General features: G+C 39.7%; 1 protein-coding gene across 1 annotated transcript; it reads left to right on the top strand.

The window, feature by feature from the left end:
- Window positions 1-1,564: 1,564 nt before the first annotated feature.
- LOC145033974 (uncharacterized) lies at window positions 1,565-2,166 on the top strand. Its single transcript, XM_078982429.1, has 2 exons — window positions 1,565-1,685; window positions 1,779-2,166. The coding sequence occupies exons 1-2, from the start codon at window positions 1,566-1,568 to the stop codon at window positions 2,106-2,108; spliced, it is 450 nt and encodes a 149-aa protein (XP_078838555.1). The 5' UTR covers window position 1,565; the 3' UTR covers window positions 2,109-2,166.
- The last annotated feature ends 19,271 nt before the right edge of the window (window positions 2,167-21,437 follow it).

Genomic DNA, 21,437 nt, shown 5'->3' with positions numbered 1-21,437 from the left:
GGACGAGGTGACTTAGGGAGTGGACTCAGCGAGTTGAGAGTAGACTCAGTGATGGAGGGACTCGACGAGTTTGTTCATACAACTCGGCGAGTCCAAGGCAATCTTCTTAGGATCAAGAACAACTCGTCGAGTCTGTTCATCCGACTCGGCGAGTCGGATGAAGATTGTCTGAGTTCTTGGATCAAGAGGGTACTCGTCGAGTCGATGCCAGACTCGACGAGTAGCAGTGAGTAAGAGTGAAAAGTGAGAGTAGGACTCGACGAGTTGGGTGGTCCAACTCGGCGAGTCAGCCCAAAAGAGAATTGACTTTGACCGAGGGTAAAAGAGTCATTTTACCCCAAGCGCAGTGTTTAGTATTTGATTGAGTGTGTTTATGGACTTGTAGCCGAGGAGATTCAGGAGTAGCCGCCGTTAGCTTTCCGAGCCACACACTCAGCGGCCAGCTTACGAGGTGAGTTTCCTTCCAGTGGGAACGGGTCTAAGGCCACAATGCCGGCCCGTTCAGTTAGCAGTAGTTTCCGGATCTAGGTCCGATGCAGTAGTTAGTATGTTCGATGCTTTCGTGGTTCGAACAGGATTTGTGTGCTATGTTTTATGTGTTAAGTATTATGTGTTCCGGGCCACGGCCCGATGTAGCATGTCGTATATGTGTTATGCTAGTTGATGTGTTATGCTATGCCATGTTCAGTCAGTCAGTTCCGGACTTCGGTCCAATGCAGTTAGTTCCGGACTTCGGTCCGATGCAGGGTACAAGGTCCCAGTCAGTTCCGGACTTCGGTCCGATGCAGTTAGTTCCGGACTTCGGTCCGATGCAGGGGACAAGGTCCCAGTCAGTTCCGGACTTCGGTCCGATGCAGTTAGTTCCGGACTTCGGTCCGATGCAGGGGACAAGGTCCCAGACAGTTCCGGACTTCGGTCCGATGCAGTTCCGGGCTTCGGCCCGATGTAGTGGGCAAGGCCCAATATGTGTTTATGTGTTATTGTATGGTATGTGGTAGTTTGGGGGAGCTCACTAAGCTTCGTGCTTACAGTTTCAGTTTGGTTTCAGGTACTTCCGCAAGCAAAGGGAAGAGCTCGGGGTGACAGCATCGCACACACCACAACATAGCTTTTATCCTGGGGATGTCTCTTGATGTTTTGGATTGATGTAGTATGATACAGTTTTCCGCACAATATTTTATTATGTTTTGGGGATACATCGCGTATGTTTTATGTTATGATACTTATATTATGGTTTTGATTATATGGAAAAACGAAAATTTTTGGGTCGCGTTTTTGGGTCGTTTCAATAAAGTCCCTAAGTATTGCCCGTATAATCGATTTAGCCCTTATATATATTTTTTGCAATTTAGTCCTAAATACCTGTAAACGTAATCAAAACGAGATATTTAATAGGTTAGCCGGTATCTAACTGATGTGGCAGCTTACGTGGAAGTCATCATGTTAAATAACATCCTACGTGCCATTTAAGAGGGCTAAATCATTGAATCGAGCTTACGTGGAAGTCTTCTTCAATCTCCAGTCAAAGGAGCGAACGATTAGGGCAAATTGGCAACAAGAAATCGATGTCGAGTTCGTCAAGCACCAACATCAGAACGTGCTATTGTGGAGATAGGGTTGGAATGTGGACATCATGGACTCGAAAGAATCCAGGTCGGAGGTTTTTTGGTTGCCCAAATTACATGGTATAGAATATTCAAAACTCACTCAAATTCTTCTAATCCTCTAAATTTCCCATTTTTCTATGTTAAAAACATGCATCTTGCTATGTTATGTAGGATGAAGAGAAGGACTGTGGGTATTTTCGTTGGATTGACCCACCACTATTGAATAAGTGGTATAAAGAAAGAATGTATGAGTTAGGAGCTGTTGCTAATGGGGGTGTAGCTATTCCTTTTAATAACCCTGTTAATGAAGGTGAAATACCTGTTGATGGCCCTATTGCCCCTGTGAATGTTGATGTCCCTATTGCCCCTGCGAATGCTCTTGAACCTGATAATCAAATTGCAATGTGTGACAATACACATGTGCCTAGTAATGAATTTGGATTCTGCAAGTGGATGATGGTTTGTTTTGTTTGTTTCATTGTAGGGATGATGTATGGTTAGTTTAGTGTAAGTTGTAGGGTATTATGGTATGGTAGGGATGATGTAATCTTTTGGTTTGTTATCACGATGTAATAGATAAATGTTGTTGTGGATCATGTAATGTTTCGGTTAATGAAATGGCAATATGTTATTATGGTTTGCATAAATGGTGTACACTAGACAAATATAACCATGATTTAACAATTGGTGTTGAATTTGGGACTAAAATGATCACCATTGACAACAAACCAATAAAGCTCCAAATCTGGGACACATTTTGTCTCCTTCTTTTCTTCTATACCTTATTCTCTTGTTACGTTTATTATAAAAAGAAATTTAAAAAAAATCTCTTCTTTTTTCTTTATATATTTGTTAGGCTGGTCAAGAATCATTTAGATCAATAACAAGATCTTACTACAGAGGTGTTGCTGGTGCCCTTCTTGGTTTGCATAAATGGTGTACACTTGACAAATATGACCATATTAAGGGCATTCACAATGTTTCAATGTGGCTAAAATAATTAAACAACAAACTCCAATATGTCATTACCAACCATGTTAAGGGCATTCACAATGTTTCAATGTGGCTAAAATAATTAAACAACAAACTCCAATATGTCATTACCAACCATGTTAAGGGCATTCACTATGTTTCAATGTGTTTACAAAAGATGTACAAAATATGGTTATCAGTAATTTAAGGGCATTCACAAAAGATATACAAAAGTAGCATTCAAAAAAGAGGCACAAAAGTAGCATTCACAAAATATGTACCAAAATACCCTTACTACCCTTAACACCCTAACAGTCTAATCCAACTCCAATGCTGAATTTGAAGAAGTCCCAACACATCCCATCTTCTTCAGCTTGGTTTTAACAATCCTCTCAGAGGGCCTTCTTTTTTTCACAATCCTAAGGTGTACTGGTAATTCATGGGTGTCATTAATGCCTTCTTCTTCTTCCTCACTTTCTGGTTGTGTCTCAGGGATAATTTCTTCAGCCCCATCTTGTGTCTCAGTCTGAGGTGGATACTCCTCTTCCTATAAAACATCAAGCAATTAATAACATAAATAAATGTAAACATTAAGGTAATATAGAGGGTTTACCATAGACATAGGAAGAACTTGTTCAATAGTGTCATTGTAATCATTGAGTTGTTTCATATGTGAATCTGTCAGACTAAGTGACTTTTTAATTTCTTCAGTTGAATACCCTGATAGTTTCAAATCTTGCATTGCCTTCCATAAATGGACTAAATATTTTTCAGGAATAGTGTCATCCTCAACTTCAGCCACTCCACCACCTTCAACTTCAGCCACTCCACCACCTTCAATTCCAACAGATGTCTTACTACCCCTACCACCTCTTTTACTACCCCTACCACCTCTCTTACTACCCCTACCACCTCTGTTAGCCACTACATCACCTGTGTTACCCACTGCACCACCTTTGTTACCCCCTCTACCACCTATACTACCCCTTGCACCACCTCTACTACCTCTGACACCACCTCTTACACCACCTCTAGTCCAATGACTGATATCAGGATCCAATCTTGGTATACCCATTTTTTTCTTGGGTTTGGGTTCTGGTGTGATCTTAGGATTCTTACAGGATGCCTTGTTATGACCCCTTTGAAGACAATTTTTGCATTGGACAGTCCTTCCTTTTCCTGTAACCTTCATCTTATTTTGGGAGTATTTGTCTTGAGATTCAGTGGCATGCCTCTTTCTTTTCAGAGTTGGTCTCCCTGGCATTCTTCTAGCTAAAGGGGGTAGAGGCTTTATGTATGATGTTCTAGGCCATAAATTTCTACCATTCACAGGTAGTATATTGTTTGCATATATGGCCTTGAACCTGTCCACATGAAACCACTCACTTATGAAATGAACAGGATCTTGTCCAGTGAATAATATTGCACACTGTGCATGTACACATGGAATTCCTGAGATATCCCAAAGCCTACAACTGCACACTCTGCTTCGTAAGTTAACCACGTACCCTTCTAATCCATTCTTGGCTTCAAAAATAGATGGTCCACTTGGATTCACATTCCAATTCCTACAATGGCATTACTAAATGAAATCATAACAATGAAATTAGAATAATGATAACAAGGAACAATAAAAATGCTAAGACAAACCTCAAATCCTCTCCAAACTTGTTCATTTTTTTGATAGCAGCTGGAGAAACCACTGATTCCCACTTTTCTGCCTTTTGTAACATATGGTAGAACCTATCCATCATGTACAACCTAATTTCTTCAAACATTGCTAGAAGGGGTTTCTTTCTAGCATCCAATATGATGGCGTTGAAGCACTCTGCAATGCCATTTTCAACTGCCTCACATGCTACATCAGTCCTAAAAAATGCCCTGCACCATGTGTGAGGATCTCTTGCGATCAAATGTTCATAAGCATTTGGATTAACCTCTTTTATATCATCCATTTTCCTGAGAAATTCACTCTCTACAGTTGATAAGGAAGCTGCCCAGAACATATTCTTGAACTCCACTCCAGAATAGGTCTTCCTAAAGTTAGCATATATGTGTCTTGCACACTGTCTATGCTCCACATTTGGTAGGACTTCTTTGGTTGCTTCAAGCAATCCCTACAATTTAATGAATACATAAACATATAAGATGATGTTAAGGAAAAATCATAAATATGCAAAGAAATTACAAACCTTATGTTGATCAGAAATTACAGTAAACCCTCCTCCATCTAGCAGATTAAGATCCTCTGTGAGCAGTTCCAAAAACCATTTCCAATTAGCTTTGTTTTCAATGTCAACAACTGCCCAAGCAATTGGATAAACTTGGTTGTTTGCATCCCTCCCTATTGCTGTGAGTAATTCTCCTTTACATGTCCCTTTCAAGAAAGATCCATCTAGACCAATTACCCTACAGCACCCTATTTTCCAACCTTCCTTGATTGCTTTAAAACACAAATATATCCTGTGAAAGTATGTTGTTTGATCTGGATTTACAGTGACGCCAACTTGGACAGTGCTACCAGGATTTGACCTTAGTAACTCATGGCAATAGTCCCACACCCTAGCATAATGTTCTGTAAGTTTACCATCTATAATGGTCATTGCTCTACACCTTGTTCTGTAAGCCTTAGACCAAGATACACCACAATGAAATTTGGTCCTAATTATTGATTGCATCTCCTTACACTTCAAGTTAGGTTTCATTATCAACTCCTTCAAAAAGTGTCTTGCTAGCCATCTGGGACTCAGTAAATTTGAAATATTGAAATTTCTAACACATTTGTGCTCATCGACTAAGGTTTTAATCTGAAAAGACCTTTCTTGAGTCATCCAGGAAGCATGAACTCTGAATGGGCAGGGTTGAGACTTCATCTTAGAACCACATTTGGCAGTTAATCTCACAGTGTCACACTTCGCAAATTTAATGTTATACCCTGACTTAATAGCATAATTAGTGAGACATTGTTGCAACTGATGTGGTGATTCATACCTTTCACCAAGAAGGGGCTTCATCTTATTCCACTTAACTGATGGGTCGTGAATGCGGAAGCCTGCACCAACCGCATCTCCCAAATCAAGATCATTAGCCCCTGCTATGTCATCGATTTCCTCTTCTGAACCAAACCCTTCTTCATCTTCATCAACTAAGTCATTGTCTTCATCGACTTCATTATCTTCATAATCAGAACTGAAGTTAAGGAAAGCATCCTTGCATCTCTCTTTACCCTGTGTCTTGAAATCATCTTCTTCCATTTCCACATCTATGTGCTCAGTATCGAGCACCTCGTCATCATCTTCGTATTCTTCAGAGTCGTATTCTTCAGATGACTCATGGCGAACTTCTTCTGATTCGACAACCATTGGGTTTTACCTTCGTTTCTCTCAGTAAAACCTTACTTCCTTCGTGTATCACTCTGTAAAAACCCTGTATTTTTCTCTCAATCGATTTACCAGACGTCGAATGCAGTGGAAATGGAAGGGTAAAACTCACTTGTACACGTAAGGTTCCACATGCGCAAAACACCGGTGGGATACCGGCTAACCTATTAAATATCTCGTTTTGATTACGTTTACAGGTATTTAGGACTAAATTGCAAAAAAATATATATATAAGGGCTAAATCGATTATACGGGCTATACTTAGGGACTTTATTGCAGTTTTTCCTATATATATATATATATATATATATATATATATATATATATATATATATATATATATATATATATATATATATATCTTATATTTTCAATTTTTACGTATTCACATGTATCTGATTTTGTTATATATTTCAATCAACTTCAGACTTTAACTTATGATTTTGACGTATATAAGTTCCCTAAAAATATTTCTACATGAATTACCGAATCCGAGTACTTCCCGAGTACTTCTGAGTACTCGGTACTCAGTAGTCGGCCGAACAGGTACCGAGTAACGAGTTCTACAACCATGGTTGTTAGTTTTTGAGACTAGCTTGAATAAAAAATAATAAGGAATAAATTGATACGAGTCCAAAATATAAGGACTTTTATGGAGTTTGCCCAAAATAAAACACATAAATGAAGAAATAAAAATAATTGCTCTCTACCATATATACTAAGATCTCAACATAATATTCATTACATAATGTAAATTGTATTACTCATTTGTTCAAAATATCAAACCAACTAACAAGATGTGAGGGTCATGGCCAATGATGGACAACTAATTAGTGAATGGATCAACCAAGTTCTCATTTGAACGGACTCTAAATACAATGTCTCCCTCTTCAACAATCTTCCGAATATAATGATATTTTATGATTATATGTTGTGTGCATTTATGTGTTGTATATTCTTTAGCTAAAGCGAATACACCCTCGTTGTATGCATTTATATGTTATGATTATATGTTGTCATGTTTTGAAAGCCATAACATATCATAGAATAGGTAAACTAGATGTCATGCCCCTCCGAGAATGTCTAGATATCTCAGTCATATCAGCTTCTTGTCTTTGGAACCTGAAGGACCTACAACTAAAAACATAAACTAGCAACTATAAGCCTATGACTTAGTGAATAATCAAAACATTCACCCATTATACAGATCATATGAAATACACATAATAGCACAAAACAACATCCAATAAGTCACATATTACTTTAAAATCTATCACATAACATACACTAGCATACTCATAACGACTATGAGAATAGAACTTCCCTCCAAGAGGCTATTCGTGATCATACATATTGCCATGAAATAACTAGAACTTCCCTCTGAGAGACTATTCTTTAGTTGGACTAGTCATCCTGATCACACTTCCTTCTAAGAGGTTGTGCATGGTCGTACATACTATCATGACACAACTAGAACTTCCCATTGAAAGGCTATTCTTTAGTTGGACCGATCACCGCGACCACACTTCCCTCCAAGAGGTTGTTCGTGGTAATACATAACATAATCACATAGTCCACATAATAAGAAAGTTGGTGAGAATTCACCTGAACAACTAATAAGATGTATCCATACAAATGAGGTAGGTGGCAAATAAATTTCTTTGAGCCACTATACAAATATATATATATATATATATATATATATATATATATATATATATATATATATATATATATATATAAAATCTTAACTAGCAATTAAGGTACGCTACTTAACTTTCCTTCCTATCATATTCTTATTCGACTATTGGTTAAAATACTCACACTCTTGGGTAAAAGACATTTTTTAAATTTTTCGAGATCACAGTTTTCATTTTATTACATATTTTCACCATATTAACTTAGTTATTTAACTAGGTAATTACTCCATTAAATGTTAAGTATTCTTCTACACGCTTTTACACATAATATATCAATTTACCAACATTTATCATACTAGTGATTATTCACATGTTTTTCTTAGTATTTGAACACTTTTACATATCACTAACACACATGTATTATAATGATCATTACTTAAACATACTTTACAGAAATACACTTACATATATATATATATATATATATATATATATATATATATATATATATATACATACATATATTCGTCTTTTTATACATATATAAGGGTATTAGTATGATCTAAAACATAATCCTACTGTATGCACACAAAACACATACATGAACCTAATCTCAAACTCTACGTTATTGTAGCCTTTTAATCAAAACCCATGTTTATATTAAGCTAATATGGACATGTAGTTTGGTTATAACATTGTCAGTTCAGTTATAACATCCAGGTATGATTTAGGATTAAGAGAATAAATTCATATGGTTTTCAAACCCCACAAATCAACTCATCATCTCCATGGTGGAACATCGTCATATACGGTGAGCTAGAGCTCGTTTTGTCTCGATACGAGCTTGCTACAAGGATGAAACAAATCAGGGACATCACAAGGAAGATCAACCAAAAGAGTTAAAGGTCTAGAGCATGGCCCATGTTGGGAATTATGCAAAACATATAATCTCTATGTGTGCGTGCAACCCTACTGCTTAATCTATGTTTTTTCTAATTGAACATACAACTTTGAAAAATAAAAATGGAAACCCTAAAACACTATCATATTTTTGAAAATACAAGTAGGGTTAGGACAAACATACATTGATTGCTATTTAGTAATAACAATGAAAAATCCTTTTGTTGTTGAAGCATTGAGAGTAAGCGTCACAAATGTCATGCCTCTTGTGGTTTACACCCAACTCTACCAAAGGAAGATGATTGAGAAAGAGAAGGGAGCTAGAGAATTCGGCTTGATCTTCACAATAATAGATGGCTGAAAATTCTACGGTTAAGGCTGTATTTATAGTGCTATCAGAATACCCTATATAAGCCCAAATCCAAGATTATCTTAAACCGGGTAATTATCTATCTTGCTTTTTATCCATTAGGGATTATTATAGAATCCCTTAGGCTCTATGAAACTATCCAAGCCTTATGGAGGGTTCTAGATTGCGTCTTGCTCAACTATTAAATAATTGCACTTTAGTCCCTACACTTTTAGTTAATTCTTTTAATCCCAAAATTAATTCTAATTAACTTCTGATTAAATATCAACTAAATATTACTATTTCTAATTAATCTATTATTCTCATAATACACTTACAAATTATTTACTTCAATTTATTAATCAAATAATAAATCAACCTCTCTCTTATAGCAACACATTATTTCTAATTTTTGTGTCTATTTGTCACCCTTTAATGACATTCACTTATGTTAGAGCGTGATATATGACATCATTTAGTCACAAAAAGATAACTCATAAAGAAAAGAATGTGACCATTGTGTGTGGTTGGTGATACCTAATTGTTAAAACCATCGTTGAATATTACTTATAGTAACATTATTTTTTTTCTAAATTATGTAGCTATTTGTTACCCTTTATTGACATTCATTATGCTAAAGTGTGACATATGAAATCATTTAGTCACTTAAACAAAACACATGAAGAAAAAATATGACCATTGTTCACTTTTAATGATACATAATTGTTAAAACCGTTGTTAAATAGAACGTAAAAGAACATATTTTTTCTAATTGATGTGTCTATTTGTTACATTGAGTGACATTTATTTATGTCAAATTTTTACATATGATATCATTTAGTTACATAAAGATAACTCATAAAGAAAATAATGTGATCATTATGTGCTTTTGGTGATACATAATTGTTAAAACCATCGCTGAATAGTACAAATAACAACACATTTTTTTTTCTAATTGATATGGCTATTTGTTACTCTCTAAAGACATTTATTTATTTTCTACTGTGACATACGATATTATTTAGTTACATAATGATAACGCATAAAGAAAAGAATGTGACCATTCGGTATATTTGGTGATACATTATTATATTCATAATTTTAATCAAATGTGATTGATTACTGTTGAAAAAGTATATTTAACAGAACTTTAATCATATGTGATTATGTTAGATAATCACATTTAATTAATAAATTTTGAGCATGTGATTAATTAATATGATTTTTTTTGTAAGTGTTAATCACATATGAATAACTTACTATTCACTTCCTTGTAAGTTGAAGAGCCCTTCATCGAGAATTTCTTCATCAGATGTTAACTTTGTCTTCAATGAAATGGCTCGTTCTTTATATGGAGACCTCCTTTTTCTACAGGGTTCGTTTTTCTCTTTTTACGAGGCTTTTCCATGAGATTTTCATTATTTTGAATTTCCAGGCCACTTTTTTTTAAATGATTTTAATTTTGATTGCTTTTTAGGTTGAATTTCTTGCACTAGAGCTTCCTCTTGTACTAGAGCTTCCTTAGTATTGAGGTTTTCTGGTTGGGTATTTTTTTATTATTTATATGTGATTATTATTGTCATAAATTTTATAATGATATGTAATTATATACATAACATGAAATGAAACTAAATTAAAAAAAACCGATGATTACTTGTAATCACATTTGATTTAGCATTTAAGAAATCTTGAAATCATATGTGTTTACAATTATAAACATATGATACTGTACAAAACAAAGAAAAAAGAATAAATATTACCTCTGTTGGTGTGAGCTAGGCTATGTTCAGATCATGATGGCATAAAACTTTTTTTTTTCTTTTTTTCTGTGTATTCTATCATTGTCTTTTCATAAATAGAATTGACCCCATCATCGTTTAGCATTTGGGAATCTTAGATTTGTTATGTGTTAGCAAGAATACTTGTCACAACATTTTGTATTGTTTTTTCAATAATATATGTGTTTATATTTTCTATAAATACCACACAAATGAAAAAAAATTAGTATTCATAGGTTGTTACAATTATATGTGATTATAACATAGGTTGTTACAAATGTATATGATTATAATCACATGTGATTATAACATAGGTTTTTATAATTATATGTGATAATAATACATGTGAGTGATTATAGTGACATGTGATTATAACATATATTTTTATAATTATAAGTGAACAAAATCACTAACATCACATGTTAGTGATTATAATGACATGTGAGTAGAACATAGGTTGTTACAATTATATGTAATTATAATCACATGTTATTTATAACAAATATAATCACATCTGATTATAACATATATAATTATATTTGAATATAATCACATGCGATTATAATAACACATGATTTATAACAAATATAATCATAAGTGATTATAACTTTTGTAATTATATATAATCATATGTGATTGAAGCTCTTTCGTGTATTTTTAAGAATTATAATAACATATTCTTAAAACAAATTAACGGTTGTTTATTTTTATAATCATAGGATATCATAACCATATAACGACCCAATTTTCATGACCAAAAATTTCATTTTTGATTAAGTGATTTGCACAACATTTGTATCAAAATATCAACCGATCATATCATTTAATAAAAGCATGTCTCGTATCTGAAAATCGAATCGTAAAAACATAATAATGTCATAGTACAAATCCCAGAATAGCTCGTAATGCGGAAAACAAAGAGTGTGTGTATGATGTGCCGCTATCGCGCCAGCTCCTTCCCCTTCGATGAAGAGGTACCTGAAACCAAAGCTGTAAACCGTAAGCACGAAGCTTAGTGAGTTTCCCCATCGTACCACATACCACGCAATCACATAGCATACATACCGCCGGGCAATTCTGGGGTGCCCGAATTACCCGGTACGACCATTCTAGGGTGTCGTCCTACCCATGCGGCCATTCTCGGGTGCCGTCCTACCCATATCAAGCCATTCTGGGGTGCGTACCTACCTGTCGGTCCTAACAACCGACCCTTGGGGACTATTCCATCCCTTACTGCTACTATCACATATATCATAACATAAACATACTATCAGACGTGTCTGGGGTGTCTGACCTACCCTTTGGTCCTAACAACCGAACTTGGGGACTATTTCCGTCCTACTACCGCTATCACATATAACATATCATGCCAGCTGATAAACATATCAACACATATTATCAAACATATCTGGGGTGTCTAACCTACCTTTCGGTCCTAACAACCGAACTCTACTACTATCACATATAACATATCATGCCAACATATAACATATTAGGTAGTAACAAACCTAGATGATATCACAAAGACAATCATCTAATTATACAACTCCTACTGGTGGGCCGACATTGTGGCCGTAGACCCACCGCTATTGGAAGGTAACTCACCTCGTAGTAGCTGCCGATCTGTGCGGGAATCCTCTCACTGCTGTTGCTGCTGCTCCGGAAATCCTTCGGCTATAATTCCCACAAAACACTTAGTCATACACTGCTAACTGTTCTTAGGGTAAAATGGCCATTTTACCATTGACCAAATCAAAGTCAAAGTCAACTTCTATTTGACCTGACTTGCCGAGTTGGCTCGCCAACTTGCCGAGTCCCTATCCTTCCATTTTTCCTTATACCCGTCTGTACCCGTTGAGTTAGGCGATGACTCGATGAGTTTTCCTTCTAAATGAACATCGACTGAATCCTCATCTGACTCGTCGAGTTGTATGAACAACTCGTCGAGTTGATCTTCGACTAATACACAGGTCCTGTCCTTGACTTGCCGAGTTGTATGAACAACTCATCGAGTTCATCTTCATCCTTAAAAAGTTTTCCTTGGACTCGTCGAGTCTACTCATGCACTCGCCGAGTCCCATGAACTTCTAGAAAAATGGCTTAGTCTAGAACGTTAGGTCACTCCCTGGGACCCCCATAAAACCTTTCCACACTCAACTGGGTCCTTATGACCCTCAACCGATATGGGACAGAAACCATGGACTCGCTGAGTCTAAGAATGGACTCGTCGAGTTGGTCACATCCTCTCACTAAATCTTCGATTTCTGATGTACATCCCTTGATCAAAAGATAGATTGATTTTTCTACAATCAATATAGCATGTAAAGTTACAACCTTTACGTGCTTGCATGGGACTTTGAGCTCAAAAGGTCCTAAAACAATCTATTACAATGAATGGGGCCTTCTTTGAGTGCAAGAGCCACTCCTTTCTGCCTTCTAACCCCTCTAAGGGCCTAGATTTGAAACATCAACCCCTAACCATGCTTGCAATCATGGTTGGTGACCAAAATGGCTTAGAAAAGCCCTAAAACTTCACAAAATGGGATCTATCAAAAGAACAAACAAGGTATAAACTTTATACCTTTCGTAGACTGTAAATGATGCTCAAAATCGGATCCTTCTAGCCTCCTCTTGACAAATCGGATCCTTCTAGCATCCTCTTGATCCTTCAAGCTTTTCCTTCCTTCCTTGGGTTACAAAAGCATCAAAGTTACTCTCAATGCCTTAGATTGCTTCAATAACGGCTAGGGTTTGCTATGGGGGGGGGGGGGTCTTCTGGGAGTAAAAAGGATGAAAGAGGCCGAGTTAAGGTGTTTAAATAGGGTGCAAACCCTCGGGTTAGGGTTTTTGTCCAGACAGGGCCTACTCGCCGAGTCCGGGACCTAACTCGTCGAGTCCACTGCTTAAACCTGGCGGCTCATCCCGCTTCTACTCAGCGAGTTGGTCCTTCAACTCGCCGAGTCCAAGGCCAAAATGAAAAAATATTAATAAAAGAATATGTACCTAGAACCAGGTGCTACAAATCCCCCCCACTTATTTTAGACTTCGTCCTCGAAGTCTGCTGCTCAATCCTGAAATAGCTCGGGGTAATGTTCCATCGTCTTGTCCGCCGGCTCCCAAGTCCACTCCGACTCCTTCTGGTGCTGCCATTGCACCTTCACGAGTCCACCCTTTTGTTCCTCAAATCCTTCGACTCCGGTCGAGGATTGCCACCAGTCGCTCAATGTAGTTCAGGATGTCATCAACTTGAATGTCCTCCAAGGGTACCACTGCTGAGGCGTGCACCAGGCACTTTCATAGCTGAGAAACATGGAAAGTGATGTGTATCTAACTGAGTTCGGCTGGCAAATCCAACCTATACGCCACCTTGCCCACCCGGGCTATAACCTTGAACGGTCCAATGTACTTAGGGCCCAGCTTGCCCCGCTTCCTGAATCGGATAACTCCTTTCCATGGTGACACCTTCAGAAGAACCATATCCATGACCTGGAACTCCAGGTCTTATCGGCGCTTATCGGCATAGCTTTTCTGCCGACTCTAAGTAGTCTGAATCCTGCTCCGGACCTGCTGAATCTTCTCTGTCATCTTGAGCACTACCTCAGTGCTCTCCATTACCCTCTGGCCAACCTCGCCCCAAAATATCGGGGTCCTGCACTTCCTTCCATATAGCATCTCGAAGGGAGGACGATCAATGCTCGCATGATAACTTTTGTTATAGGAGAACTCTGCCAATAGAAGGTAGGTATCCCAACTACCTCTGAAGTCGAATATGCATGCTCGTAGCATATCCTCCAGGGTCTGGATGGTCCGCTCGCTCTGACCATCCGTCTGCGGGTGAAAGGCGATGCTAAAATGAAGACGAGTACCCAACTCGTCATGAAGCTTCCTCCAAAACCTGGAAGTGAACCGCACATCCCTATCTGAAATCACAAAAACTGGCACACCGTGCCACACCACCACCACCCGGATATAGATGTCGGCTAACTTCTCGGCTGAGATGCTCTCCTGAATCGGGATAAAATGGGCGCTCTTGGTCAATCGATCGACGATGACCCAGATCGAATCCACTCCCCGTGCGGTCCTAGGAAGCTTAGTGATAATATCCATCGCGATGTCTTCCCATTTCCACAACGGATATCCAATGACTACATCTTTCCGTGAGGTCTCTGATGCTCAGCCTTGACCTTTCTACAGGTCAAGCACTGCTCCATGAACCATGCCACATCCCGCTTCACGCAGGGCCACCAATAGTCCAGACGAAGATCCCTATACATCTTCGTCGTCCCAGGGTGAATGGAGAACCGAGATTTGTGCGCCTCCTCCATCAGAACCTGGCGCACACCCCCGTGGTATGGCACCCACATCCTACAGTGTAGTGTCAATAATCCTCGACTGTCATAGCCGAAGGAGGAAACCTGCCCCATGATCCGCTCGCTCTTCCGATGTTCCTCCTTCATGGCCTCCTGCTGGGCCTCCCAAATTTGCTCCAACAACGGAGTCACCACTATCATCTTCAGGCAGATATCCCTGATCGGTGCTGCCTTGCGGCTAAGTGCGTCTACCACCACATTGGCCTTACCCAGGTGATAAATGATCTCGCAATCGTAATCCTTTACCACGTCCATCCATCGACACTTCCTCATGATTAGATTCGGCTGATCCATGAGGTACCTCAAACTCTTATGGTCCGTGTAGATGGTACAACGAACCCCATAGAGGTAATGATGCTAAATTTTGAGGGTGAATACAACAGCCCCCAACTCCAAATCATGCGTTGGGTAGTTCGCCTCGTGAGGCTTCGGCTGCCTTGATGCGTAGGCGATGACATGCCCTCTCTGCATCAATACTCCGCCCAAACCTGAGATGGACGCATCGTAGTACACAACAAAATCCTCCATGCCCTCTGGCAGAGCTAAGATTGGTGCCTCGCACAGTCTCTGTCTCAGTGTCTCGAACGCGGCCTGCTGCTCAGGCCCCCAACGAAAGACCACAGCCTTCCTTATTAGCTTGGTCAGGGGTACGACTATCTTCGACAAGTCCTGGATGAATCTCCGATAGTAGCCGGCTAATCCTTGGAAACTCCAAATCTCAGATGGAGACTTCAGAACCTCCCATCTCATCACGACCTCCACTTTGGCTGGTCCACTGAGATCCCGTTCTGGTTGACGAGATGCGCAAGGAACTGCACCTCGTACAACCAGAACTCACACTTGGAGAACTTAGCATACAAGTTCTCCCTCCTCAAAGTCTCCAGGACCTCTCGTAGATGCTCCTCATGCGTCTTCGAGTAAACCAATATATCATCAATAAACACTATCACAGACCGGTCTAACATCGGTCTACACACGCGGTTGATGAGGTCCATAAATGCGGCAGGAGAGTTGGTGAGCCCGAAGGGCATCACCACAAACTCGTAGTGGCCATAGCGCGTCCGAAACACAGTCTTCTATACATCCTCCTATCTGACCCTCATCTGATGATATCCTGAATGCAGATCAATCTTGTAGAACCAAGATGCTCCTGTAGCTGGTCAAAGAGGTCATCAATCCTCGGGAGTGGGTAACGGCTCTTCACTGTTACCTTGTTCAGCTCCCGGTAATCTATACACATCCGATGCGACCCGTCCTTCTTTCTCACAAATAGAATCAGGGCTTCCCAGGGAGAGCTACTCGGTCTAATGAATCCCTTGTCTAACAGCTCCTGCAGCTGTGTAGACAACTCTTGCATCTCAGGAGGAGCCAACCGATACGATGCCTTGGCTATTCGAGCCGCACCAGGGACTAGGTCGATCCTGAATTCCACCTGCCTCTTTGGAGGTATCCCTGGCAATTCCTCGGGGAATACATCCGTAAACTCTCGCACTATGGGCACATCGCCCACAGTCGCCTTACCCACCTCCCGGTTTTCCATAACATAAGCGACATATCCTGCGCAACCCTACTGAAGGTAACGCCTAGCTCTCGTTGCTGAACATACCGCTGGTCCTTGCTATGGCCTCTCGCCCTGAACTACCAACTCTCCCCCACTTAGGATCCTGCTCCGAACCAGCTGCTGCACGCAATCTATCACTGCCCCATTGGGGCTCAACCAATCCATGCCTATAATCACCTTGTTCCCTCTCAACGGAATATGAACCATGTCCACTTGATAACGCTCCTCGAATAATCTCAGCACACAGTCTCGAAATACTGTCGATGCTCGCACCGATTGGTTATCTGCAATCTCTACCTCTAAAGGGAAATCCAACACGTCCGAAGACTCAGGAAACTTCTTGCTAAGCGCAAGAGAGACAAATGATCGGGTAGCCCCCAAATCAAATAGTACCTGAACTGGGATACCGTTCACATGGAACGATCCTAAACAGAGCACATACATAACATATCAAAATCACAGCAGTGCGTCATAAAGCATAATGATAAGAAATCATACCCGTCACCACATCGGGTGCAGCGTGTGCCTCCTCGGTAGTCAACTAGAATGCCCTGCTCCTCACCATTGGAGCCTTTTCCTTGCCGTGCCGGCCATCAGTGATCCGCAGGGTTGCTGGAGCTAGTGCCTTCACTAGCGCTGATGCTACTTTCAACTAGGGGCAGTTGCCTTCTTGTGGCCCCTCTGGTTGCAGTGGAAACATAGCAACTCAGATGTCTGAATAAACGGTGCAGGGGAAGTACAATCCCTGCTGAAATGCCCCGTCTTGCCACACTTGTAGCAGCCCGATGATTCCAATCTACACACCCCCTCATGTGGCCTGCCACATTTACTGCAGCGGCCCGATCCTGACTAGCCTTTCGGCCTACCATCTGATCCCTTGGGCTTCTTCCTCGAAGCCCCAGTCGTCTGAACCTCCTCTATCTTCCTTTTCATGACATGCTTTAGATCAATCTTCCTCTCCCTTGCCCTAACAATCATAGAATCCAGGGTAGGGCACGTTGAAAAACTAACATGTTCCCGAATGTCGGCTCGTAGAATGTCGTGGTAGCGGGTCCTCCTCATATCCTCATCTCCCGCATACTGGGGCACCAGCAATGCCCTCTACCGAAACTTGGCGGTGATCTCCGCCACAGTCTTTGTGGTCTGTCTCATGCCCAAAAACTCCCTAGCCAGATGCTGAAGCTCTATAGTTGGCCCAAACTCTGCTCGGGACCGGGTAACAAAATCTGACCATGTCATAGCCTCAACAGTCGAGGCTCCCAGAGAGTCACCAACGAAATCCCACCAATCCCTAGCCCGGTCCCTCAAACACCCTGCTGCAAATCGTACCTTCGACCCCTCGGGGCAGAAGTTGGTCAGCTACGCCGACTTAATGTCCGCAATCCATCGTCTGGCAGTAATGGGGTCCTTCGCCCCGTGGAAATCTGGTGCACCACGGCCCCTAAAGTCTTTAAAGGACAGTGTGTAGGATCCTGACTGGCCAGACGCCATATCACTCCTGAACGCCTTGAGGGGATCCTCCATCAGCTCAACTATCCCTTCCTTGATTGACCCGAAGATGATGGGGGTCGACTCAAGGATGCCTTTGGTGATCTTTGATGCGATGAACTCGCATAACCTCTAATCTACTGGCTCGGAACCTAATCTCGAGCCCGATCCCTCTCCTGAACTGCCAACTATTGAACTCTGCCGTAGTACCACCATTCTGCAAAACATAATACCAACCGTTAGTGATACCAATATGTAACATCCCATTATTTTAGGTCAATGTAATGTCTACAAATCGAGTCTTGTTATCTCTTTGTGAAGTAATAAGAATATCATCGAAAATGAAATGTTCAAAAAGCTCTATTTAAGTACACTATGTGGTAGATATCGTGATAAGGTTTCCAAAAATATAAAGAACACTAAAATCTGAGTTATAACGAAGGAGTTATAACCAATCGAAGATTCGTAACGCTATTGGTAAAGCATTGTTAAGCATAAAACGAGAAATCTCAATAAAATACTTTTTAGCCTTATAAATCTAAATGAAAGTTGTAAATATCTTTAAAACGCAAGCATACATAAAAAGAACGCCCCAATCTGACTTCGTATGAGGAAGTTATGATTTTTCGAAGTTTCTGACCTAATAGTAGACAGCTAAAAACTCGAAATAAAGATCGAGCGGTCTTTAGCTGACACAACCTAAATGAAAGTTGAAGACCCCGACAATGGGAGTACGGCAGTCAAAAGTCTGACGAATATGGTCATCAGATGAAGGAGTTATGGAATTTACACGTACTTGTCCGGGTCCCGTCTGTTAAAAATAATATAATAAAAATAAATTCAAATTTAGCTGACGAAGTCTAAATCAAAGTTGTAGAGCCTTTTCATACCTACGCGTGCATATAAAGAACGTTGAAATCGGAGCTCGTACGCAAAAGTTACTGGTTTTACAAGTTCGGGACACAAAATCTGAGGCTGACTCAGCCTCACCACGTGAGGGGACCATGCTCACGACGTGAGCTCGTGATTGATGGGTTCCAGAGTGTCAGCCACGTCAAATCATGGAAGAGGATCATGCTGACTAAGCCTCACGACGTGAGGATCCAAAACTCACGATGTGAGACTCCAAATCAGCCCCTATAAATAGAAGCTTAAGGGTGTCGGGTTTGGTGCTCATTTTGTCCTTCTAAGTGCTATTACTCTGCGTGATTACCTCGATAAGCCTTCCCGAAGCCCTGGTTTTTCTTAATCAAGTCCCGAAGGAAGTTCTACACTCTCGAGATCCCCCGGAATCACGAGATTTCAACTCTCTCTAGTCGAAGTACTGCGCGATTCTTCTCTCGACTACTTCAAAACAACCACATCAATCAAGTGAGTTCTTACCCCTACAAACACACTTTAAACACGTTTTTAACTGTTTTTAAACACTTGTAAGGGGGAGAATACAAGTAAACACACGACTAAAATCATGTGAAACATCGATCTTTTGCTATATTTTTCATACCATTGTTTTAACTATCATATGAAGTTGTTATCATGCAATACACCTCACAACACAACTTTACCCTCTTGGGGTACAATATGTGTTATAGATGGAAATATGTTTTATTTATACGTTTACATACTACATCATATCGCGGGTAACCATCTTTGTTAAACCATTTTATGCATTCAAAGAACTTATGATTTATGCTTTGTCAAACATTGTAAAAGAGGATAAACATTGCATACAAAAATATCACCTTAATACAGACTTAGTTGAGTATCCATGAGACAATTATATCTTCAATGCTACCTTTTTGTTAAAAGATACAACTTAAAGTCCTGTCCATTTTAACCAGAGTCTCTCGTCGGAGAGCATGTCAAATGTGTATAGATCTATACGGGAAGTCATGATCTCGCACCCTGACTGTTAGCTACAGTCCTTTGGGTGATAGTTTGTCATAAACGTTTCGACGTCTGAAGACCGTCGCCACAGGCATATTATATTTAGTATGGTTATAAAACTCACCGGATAGACAATTAATATGGTATTCGAAATTTATGAACGAGTAGTTATTAAAACTATTCTTCATTTAACAAGTGTGATCTTCTTATAGCTTTAATATATAAATCTATGCCTCAACCTTTAAGCCTGACAGTTGCTTGCGATTTTCGGTCTTAGAGACTACCTGTTACGTTAGGAAAATAAGGGATTTTCCTGGATCTAAAACAATCACCTAGTAGGAAAATAAGGGATTTTCCTGGTGCAACTATTTAAAATTTACAACATGAACATTCATATGCATTTCATACTTTTATAAGAAAATAAGGGATTTTCTTGGAAAACGCACAAACTTTGGAATGGCATACATTTTCTCAAAACCGCTTATGAACTCACCAACTTAATTGTTGACACTTTTTCTTTGAAATAACTTGTATTCTCAGGGAACCGCTAAGCAGGTTTGGAAACCATCTTTTGGGGATTAACGTTCTGGCGTTACGACTTCTTTCTAAACATGTTATTGTATTTATATTTTGAATATGTAACAACTACGATTATGTAAACACGTTTAAATATTTATATATTTGGTGGTGTGTACTTTCCTTACTATGCAATTGTTATGATACTGAATATGACGTCCTCCGCCCCCAAACGTTTCCGCCATTCTGGTTTGGGGGTGTGACAGATTGGTATCAGAGCATAGTTTATAGTGAATTAAGTATATCAAAACCATTTTTGGTAAACAACTATAAACATAACTGGGCAAAAACACTCTAGTCATACTTTTAACAATTAAATTTATTTAATTTTTGTAAAGTAAGCATGCATTCATTTCATATTACTAACAGTGTCATAAATAGATCAATATAGAAGTATTATAAATAAATTGTGCAGTGCAGGTGTGCCTTTGGACATGTAATCGGAACTGGGATGGATATAGCCTGATCAACTATATTTGTCCGAGAGCTGACTAACGTATGCCAAGGAGTGTCTGCAGTGGAGAATAAATTTAAAACTTACCAAGAGCATATCGTTAAGAATACTATGGGAGTATTTGGGTACCTTCAACCGTCAAACTTAAGGGTAAATTTTACATACTTTAGCTTATAGTCAATTCTTAACCTTATTCTCGTATAGACTCAATGGCTGGATTCCATCACCCCGGTGACCCCTACTACCCCAACCAATGTAATGGGGGATGGATTGAAGATGACCCCGAGGAGGAACCCATGGAAGATGAGGAGGAGGAAAGTTCAGATAGCTCAACCTCCGAGCTTGAGATAATCAATCCGCCAACCGTCCGACCTCCATCCGTCCGACCTCTATTTAGGATTTCAACGACCAACTCTCGTATGGGGAAGCCACATCCATCATTGGAGCCAGCAACAAGGATTGTGTCCTCCTTACG

The sequence above is a fragment of the Lactuca saligna genome, chromosome 3, assembly GCF_052625555.1.
Source record: "Lactuca saligna cultivar CGN05327 chromosome 3, ASM5262555v1, whole genome shotgun sequence".
Classification (NCBI taxonomy): Eukaryota; Viridiplantae; Streptophyta; class Magnoliopsida; order Asterales; family Asteraceae; genus Lactuca; species Lactuca saligna.
The sequence above is the reverse complement of the archived record's forward strand: the minus strand, read 5'-3'. Positions and strand labels throughout refer to the sequence as shown.